We start from the raw sequence: 8923 nt of genomic DNA on the forward strand, positions 1-8923 counted from the left end.
CCTTGTTTTCTACGTATTCAGTAAATGGTGCTTGGCCCACTATGGTTCTGAACCCTTCAAATAACTTAAATTATATTATATAACATTACATATTATATTATATTATATATTACATTATATAATATTACATATTATATTATATTATATTATATTATATTATATTATATTATATTATATTATATTATATTATATTATATTACATTATATTATATTATATTATATTATATTATATTATATTATATTATATTATATTATATTATATTATATTATATCAAAAGTTACTGTAGTAACAGTATAGCATTATGTCCATCTAGAGAAACTACACTTTCCAAAGGTGAAATAATAATTAATTATACAAATCGGTTAATTTAGCTTCCGATATTACTTCATACAAACACAGAAACATTCTCTGTAGGCTATCTTTCATAGTTTTCGATTGTTGCTGTCCAAGGCCCCTTATAGAAGAAGTCATTTGTTTTTTAATTCATTACACGGCCTTAGATGGCAGTTATTTTAATTTTGAAACTCATTTATCTCATTAAATATCAGTCCTATAAAAATTTTTCAAGGAATAAAACTTATCTCAAATTATTTTTAAAGAAACTTTTGTTATGTAACATTTTTCGCAAAAATCAATAATAAGCGAGATATGTCGATTTATTTAATTCAGGCCCCCTTATAACCTCCCTTTTAAATAATGTATTTTGAATGCCATATAGCCTAAAATCTAAGTTACAACGAACTTAATTTATATTCCAATTTTCATCGAAATCCGTTCAGCCATTATCGCGTGAAAAGGTAACAAACATACATACAGACAGACAGACATACAAACAAAAATTTCAAAAAAGCGATTTTCGGTTTCAGGGTGGTTAATTATACATGTTAACAGCAATTATTTTTGGGAAATCGAAAATTACCAGAAAAATTTCGGCTACAGATTTATTATTAGTATAGATATACTTTGGAAATAACTGATTCAGGATTAAAGTCGAATAGGCGTGAAATTATACAACAAGCATCTGTTCCAAAAGGAATTCTCTATGCAAATTAACACAGATCTTTCTAAAGAATTCAAGTGAAGCACCTATTCATAAGTTTCTATTTTTGTCAGATATAAGACATTATTTTTATGTAACAAAAAGAAACATTCCTTGCTTTCCTTGATGATATTATTTGAGACAGAACTCCGGTAAGTAAGTTTTTTATTGGTTTTGGGGACTCTCGAATCTCAGGAGGAATAACTTTTACAATAGCGCAATATAATCCGTTTGGCTCATTACCCCCTTTTTTGCATTGCATTTATTGCATATTTTATTCATTTTATCTATTTTAATACAGCTCAAATGAGCATAGTTAACATTTGGATTATAAAATAATGGAGTACTAAGCTAAAGTACTATGGTACATACTAAATCAATACACTCTCGTTGTTCGTTAATTCTCCGAGATGAAAAGTGGTACAGTACATAAATATTGTTTTAAGAAACACAGGAAACGAATATGGGTACATTATGAGCGCAGGAACGCTATTTCGTAAAATAACTCAGCTCCAGTAAACTCAACGGTAAAATACTAATTTTTACTCCATTATGTGCTGTATTTTTGGTCCCAAGAAAATGCTCATCTTTACGACAAAACACTAAAAAATACTATTATGTCCTGTGGACAAAAAGAAACTGAAGTCTAGACTAGACTATTTTATGTGGACCAAATAAAGTTTAAATAATCAAGTAATATAATATTGTTTATATTTAAAATTTTCTGTGCGTAAGAATCTATTTTAGTCTTACCTGTCTTCGGTTCACTGAGGAGTTTCCGTAATAGCATAAACATTATGTCCATCTAGAGAAACCACACTTTCCAATGATGGAATAATAATTATACACATCGGTTAAGTAGCTTCTGAGATTACTTCGTACAAACACACAAACCTTCCCTGTATGTTAATATTGATAAACATTTATATATTCCCAAAATACAAATAATTATATCCTTATAAAATAGTGTCAAATGAGTAGTAAATGAATAGCTTCCATTTGTTGTTATGCAAGGCCCCTTATAGACGAAGTCATTTGTTTTCATAGCCTATTAGCATGGATAAATATATAATAGGATGCGAAACTCACTGAGTTTCCCGTAACACATACTAGAGGCGCTGTTGTAGAATTGATCGTGCTGCCATCTATATGCGGTTAGAGGCGTTATTACATCTAGCAGCGCACCAAGTAGCGAAAAGAGTAACTACTCCGTGCATCCAGCAGCGCACCCAAGTAGCGAAAATAATAACTAATTACTCCGCGTATCTAGCAGCGCGCCTGGCGGCGAAAAGTTGAACTATATGCAGTAAATATACCTCCCCCCCGCCCCAAACCCTCAATTTAAAGTAAAACTTTAAAATTTTTATTCCTCACATCATCTTTCACTGAAAATTGTTATTGGAGCCAATAGTTGGAAGAGACGGTCTATTTTACACTACCTTAAAATGTAACTAATTAAAATACAGCCAAACAGGGACAGAAAATAAAAGAAAACAAGGTTAGATAATTGGGATTTTATTCTTTAGGTAATAGTGTATAGTGCACTTTAAGTCTGCAAAAACTAGTTACATAATTGAAATTACTATATTATTGTATACTATTTTACAATACATTCAACAACACAATTTTGACAAGGTCCATCATATCACTGTTTAACATACACTACATGTGCAGTAGGGTTACCAGATTGTAACAATTTAAAAGCAGGTCATTTTAAATGAAAAAGAATTTTCCATATAAAAGCAGGGCATAATAGACTAACTTGATACTTGACGTGACGTCTTTTTACATTCTGTTATATAATTAGGTAATTTGTTTGTCTTTGTACAATAAAACTGATACAAAACTATTATCATGAATAGAATTGAAGTATACGGATTCTAAATTAGCTTTTACCTTATTTAATTTTCGGATTGTTAATACTTCTCTGGTGACTCGACTTGTTTGAGCAAGGATTTTACACACATAATTCCTCTAATGGACCCCAACTCAATAGTTACTCTCTTTTGTCCATTGGGAATTGGCAAGAAAGAAAAGCAGGACAATTTCTGATTTTTACGAACCCTGGCAGGATGCAGTCCATGTCAAGCGAAATCCAGAACATCTGGTAATCCTATACACACAGATACACTTACATATTTAGTGTGCAGTACATTGGTAAAGTCTATACAACAAATTGAATAATTGAAATTGTGGGGCCCAGTCGGATAAGAGAAAAAGCCACATCTATATATTTATATTTTGGAATGCTCTGCCATCTGTGCTCGTTTACAGATGTAAATGATACCCATTTGAATAATGTGTTGTCATATAGTTTAGTCAGAACATATTTCTTCACATTCCAATGAGATACCCTACGTATCGAAATTTATGGTTTGTCCCCTTGTCTGCCTGGACCCATCAACTATTGGTTAGTCAACTGTCCAAAAACAGGTTTGGACCCTACAAGTAACACTCATGGGACAATCAGAGCAGGAGGTAATGAGTAAGAGTGGCCAATTCCTTTCTCCCCTCCGTTGCATACATCGCTGACTAGATACATATTACATTAATCGGATTTCAGATACTACAAAAAAATGTTTGATAATTGAAACTGTCATATTACTATCTACTATTTTGCAACACATTTTAGAACACTTTTCTAGGATCACATCTAAGGTTCTTAGACATTGTTGTTTGGCATACACATAACGGTAACGTATACCAAAATGTTGTATGTACTGAGGGTCAGAGTGAAATACATGAGCTGCATCACTTACTTGCATTATGTTGGGCAAAAAAGTTTACTAGGTGAACTGAAGGTATGTTAACCCCCAACTTCCAAAGTCAAATATCTCTCTTACATACACACACATGTACCACATACTGTAACTTTGCTCCCTACAATTACACAATATATTTAACATTTGCTAAAAACATTTTTTTCTGGGGCAAAAAAAAAATAAATAAATAAAAATAAAAAATAATAAAAAAAGCTATGAACTTTCCACCAATATGATATTATACCTTTTTGTTACACACAATATGAGCTATTTACACTACTTTAAAGACACTGCAATTTTTTCTGCAGTCTCTTCACCTTTGCTTTCAGAGCTGCCATTTTTAGTTTGTTGCTCCTGGGTGAAGATGAGAAGTGAGGACTCGAGAAAAGTTTTCGTTTTGCAACACCAGGACCTAAAGATTACGAAATTAACTTCAGATTAATCTAATTGCTGGGAACTATTTTAAATAAAAAATGAAACGTGACAACACCTTTAGCCTTGTTAAGTTAATGTAGGCCTAACAAAAGGCATGCAAGCCATGGATAGGCTATATAACATACTACAAAATTGACAATATATCAAAATGTGATCAATATTTACCAAGTTTGGAAGGAGGTGTAGCTGAAGCTGAAGGAAACTGTTCCATCTTGGATGTATTCATGTCAGTATCTAAGGAAATAAATGATAAATTAAATTGAAGCAAGAATTGAACAGACTTTGTGCTCCATTCATTTCAAACTGCTCTTAACTGTATAAATTATAACTCATATAAATGTTAAGTAATAGTAACAATCCAAAAGTTTAATGCTGCAACAAATTTGATTGTGTTAATCTGAATTGATCGTTGTAATGTAATATAAAATATTTTTTTGCTAATAGGCTGGGCCATAGAGGACAACTGACACTAACAGAAAGGGATAATCAGCAGAGGTGTTGGGATATTAAAGAGAAGTCAGTAAGAGGGAATGATAGTGTACTTCGTGTGCCAGGGAGACTTGTCAGGATATCAGTTGCAATATCGATCGTCTGGTTCAAAAGTGCGACAACTCAAAAAAACAAGTTTTGAGATATCTTCAGTTGAAAGTTTCAAATAAATCCCCTAAAAAGGGACAGATTTGTGGTTCATAACCACGACAATTAGAACTGAGTCAGTATTCAGGACGAGTATATCACGATCTTCCAGTTCATTATTAATAGATTTCGAAATGTAGTAATAATGAATTAATAAAGTCCATAGTTATAATTACTTCTAAAGCAGTTTATTTCGTTTTTATTCTTTTTGGTTGTAAATATGACTTATCTCAATATTGAATCGGAAAGAGCTCCGAAAGGGGCTTTCAGTAGTATAAATAACTAAAAAATGGCAATTTTTGAGTTGTCGCACTTTTGAACTGGACGATCGATATATAACAAGATAAACACCCTGCCCTGTAGTTAAGAGGATTTGTTATTATTCGCTACTGTAAAAGAATGAAGTATGAAAACTGCAGACATATGGCAGGGGGCAATTAACTTAAATGATTACTAGCATGTTACCAGGCTCACAAGACAGTACCGCTTACCTTCAGCTGTGGGAACCACATTGAATAGGAGCGATGGTTGCTGATAGCCCCTCAGCTGTTCACCAATCATACTGTTCCCTATAATAATCACAAAAAAAACGAAACATAATTAATTATGTATTTTGAAACGTGTAATGTAAGAACAGCTGATGAGAAACTAAGGCATTCCTTGAAATCCATAAACTTGACTAAGTGGAATAATTACCTTGTTGGCATGCATCTTTATTCATCCCGGCATATGCCGTCGAAGCAGTAATCTTTGAAGCTGGAGTACTCATAGGAGCAGGAATTGTTTGAGGCATAGCTGCCAAGCCTGCAGCCTACTCAGTTGCAGCTTGTAAACCTATGAGACTACACGTACCTGAAAATAAAGAAAAGAGTAATGAAATCGGAAATTTTAAACATGAATGACATAAAAACATTGCTAGTGTACTAACTACCTTCAGCAGCTGCATAATCAATCTTCGCCCTCCTACCATACGTCCGGAAAGTCTTGTGATGCCTGAAAGTTGGGGTAGACCCCGGTGATAAGGTCGCTCGAGGCATAACTGGGCTAGATGGTGGGCTCCGGATTTTAGGGTTTGATGGCACCACTAATCCATTAGCATGAACAGTGGGCACTGCAGTTTGCTTAAGTATCACTTTTTGTGAAGAGCTATAATAGTCAGACTCAATGAAGTGGTCCATGCAGATTCTCAACCTGTGTGTGTGGCATGTGCGGCAACTCGATACCGGTCCTCTAGCCCACAAAATCGGAGCCACTTCCAACACCTAAAGCAATGGATTACAATTACTAATGAGATAAAGTAGAAGAAATATTGAATAGAAATCATGCAAAAATTGGGGAAAAAAATAATAAGTTATCTGCTGCATTTGTGTTATTTTAAGAGATGTCTAATGCGCATCACTAGGTGGTGAGTGACCATAGGAAAACTGGTAGCAGCAACAGATATTGGGTAAAACTAAATTAAATATTAGGCCTAAGCTTATTATTATTATTATTATTATTATTATTATTATTATTATTATTATTATTATTACTACACATGATTGAGAATTTCTCCAGAATGGCTAACTACATCAAAGAAGGCATAATTTTATTTTCCATAACTGTGAGATGTTTATACTAAAAACCACGTGGTTTTAGTTTGCAGCCATGTGGCCTAATGCTACAATTCAGGTTTACGAGGTTTCATTTTCAGCCTTCTTGCTCTTTTTCGTCAATATTTCACATTTCGTTACAGTTTGACTGAATTTCGGAACCATCTAAATTTATACTCCTACTATAATCCTAAATAAACTAGCAGAAAGCAATGCACAGCTCGTCTAACCTACTTCACCAAAAAGTACATTGTTTTCAAGTGTAAGGTTTAGGCTACACAGGACACAATAATGATACTAAAGCTTACCTCATAGGTTCCTGAGGAAAATATAAAAAATGCTTCCCTCCCACAGTATTAACAGTCTTGCATCCAGGCGCTGAGCATCTTCCTCGAATCTTTTGCATTTTTTCTGGAATCCATCTTGCCTTCATAACGCTGTTGGCTGGTCATCGGCCAACGTTCTGACTACTTCGTATCGGAGTGGAGAACGCTGGTCCTCACGTAGTTCTATGATTTACCACCTACGACGTCGGGCGCTGATCACCTTATTTCAGAATACCGCTTCTAGATCGTGCTGTCCGCAGTTTCGCATCCTATTATATATTTATCCATGCTATTAGTCTGAGGCCGCACTGAAATGTGTTTACATTGTCATTTTAAAACTCTTGTATCTCGTTAAATATCACGCCTATCAAAATTTTGCATACAATAAAACACATCGGAAATCGTTTTTAAAGAAACTTTTGTTATGTAATAGTTTTCATAAAAATCAATAATAAGCGAGATATTTTGACTTATTTAATTCAAGTCCCCTAATAACTACCCTTTTAAATAAAATATTTTAAATGCCATATAGCCTAAAATCTAAGTTAGTACAAGCAGCTCATGTAACCCGTTCAATCCCAAACTCTCTCTGTTATTCTGAACTTACCTAATGGCATATTCTAGAGCGAAGTTAAAAAGTAAAGGTGATAGTGCATCTCCTTGCTTTAGCCAGCAGTGAATTGGAAAAGCATCAGATAGAAACTGGCCTATACGGACTCTGCTGTAAGTTTCATTGAGATGCATTTTAATTAATCGAACTAGCTTCTTGTGAATACCAAATTCAATAAGAATGTTACATAAAACTTCTCTTTTAACCGAGTCATATGCCTTTTTGAAATCTATGAATAACTGATGTAATTTTACTGTACCCTTATACTCCCATTTTTTGTCCAATATCTGTCGAATACAAAAAATCTGATCAATAGTCGATCTATTACGAATAAAACCACACTGATGATCCCCAATAATCTCATCTACATATGGAGTTAATCTCAAAAGAATATTGGACAAAATTTTGTACGACGTCAACAAAAGTGATATTCCTCGAAAGTTACTATAGTTAGTCTTGTCCCCCTTCTTGAAAATAGGTACAATTATGGACTCCTTACATTGTTATGGTACAATTTCCTTTTCCCAAATAGTAAGTACAAGCTCATAAATTTCGCTAGATAATGCACTTCCACCCTCTTGTATTATTAATTTGAATAATAGTTTATGAAAATAAACTTTTCGCTGGAAACATAGGGGAAAAATTTATTGACAAATGCATAAAATCATATCGTGACACCGACTTCTTTGTAGATTCGATTGCATGAATAAGTTCCTATATAGGCCTAAGTTAAATGTCTACATCATGAATTTATGAATAATTCACTGAAGCAACTTAAGTTTAGTACGTGTTAATCAAGTCTCAATTTTGCCGAAAAAGGTGACACGCATGAAATTGATTACGGTAACGATGTTTCTGTGTAACACATAGAATTGGATATGCAATCTATGTTCTGCTCTTTTAGACAGGATTCGACTCCGGTGCAGGATTCGCGGAGTGTCTCGTCACAACTGTGTGTGTCACATGGGTTCGGCGAAAAGTTTTAAATATAGATCATTTAATTGTGAGTTTATACGTCCCTTGTTGTCGGAAGTAGACCTCACAAAGCTGCGGAGAGATACAAAGCGAATGAACTTCTTTGCTTATGCGACGTCTATAATGTCGCTTCAGTACTGAGATCAAAAAAAGACGGATGTACCAGCTCTTATTTTACATTTACGACTGTCATTCGACAGTAAGGTACTTAGAATAAGGATGTTCAATTTTATAGACCATCCTACTTTTATGAAGTCTCTAAGTCTGCAGTAGTCTATTTTTTCCAATAGGCCTACATATCCATAGGCCTAAGTTAGGAGAGGAAATGTGTTTCATACAAGTAATAACTCTCACCAGAACAGTTTCCACTATTGAAGAGATACTATTTTATAGCCGAATGTAATACGTGGTCCTATGCTATTATGGAATCCGGACTGTGAAAAAAATGGTTTGAAAGCTTTTATAAATTTTAAATGCGTAAGTATAACTTAATAAATTATAGTAAATACGGATAATATAGTAATTTATTAAAAAATTAATGGGGCTT

The 8923-nt window shown here is 33.7% G+C and overlaps 1 protein-coding gene across 2 annotated transcripts; it reads right to left on the bottom strand.

The window, feature by feature from the left end:
• Positions 1 to 4062: 4062 nt before the first annotated feature.
• LOC138700185 (uncharacterized) lies at positions 4063 to 7064 on the bottom strand. 2 transcript variants are annotated; one of them, XM_069826609.1, is made up of 6 exons: positions 6774 to 7064; positions 5805 to 6135; positions 5570 to 5725; positions 5365 to 5442; positions 4403 to 4471; positions 4063 to 4214 (listed from the first exon to the last, which is right to left on the bottom strand). In XM_069826609.1, exons 3-6 carry the CDS (start codon positions 5664 to 5666, stop codon positions 4084 to 4086), a joined length of 375 nt encoding a protein of 124 aa, XP_069682710.1. In that variant the 5' UTR covers positions 5667 to 5725; positions 5805 to 6135; positions 6774 to 7064; the 3' UTR covers positions 4063 to 4083. The 2 variants fall into 2 exon arrangements, with proteins under 2 accessions (XP_069682710.1, XP_069682709.1); XM_069826608.1 differs by lacking the exon at positions 6774 to 7064 and having other exon boundaries at positions 5805 to 6764.
• Positions 7065 to 8923: the final 1859 nt, after the last annotated feature.

This window comes from Periplaneta americana, chromosome 5 (genome assembly GCF_040183065.1).
Source record: "Periplaneta americana isolate PAMFEO1 chromosome 5, P.americana_PAMFEO1_priV1, whole genome shotgun sequence".
Taxonomy (NCBI): domain Eukaryota; kingdom Metazoa; phylum Arthropoda; class Insecta; order Blattodea; family Blattidae; genus Periplaneta; species Periplaneta americana.

Bases quoted from the DNA above. Each gene is read 5' to 3' on its own strand.
- LOC138700185 (XM_069826609.1), bottom strand. From the start codon at position 5,666: ATGCCTCAAACAATTCCTGCTCCTATGAGTACTCCAGCTTCAAAGATT. The intron at 5,443-5,569 runs GTAATTATTCCA...TGATTATTATAG, and splicing joins TAAAGATGCATGCCAACAAG to GGAACAGTATGATTGGTGAA. The intron at 4,472-5,364 runs GTAAGCGGTACT...TTATTTCCTTAG, and splicing joins TGTGGTTCCCACAGCTGAAG to ATACTGACATGAATACATCC.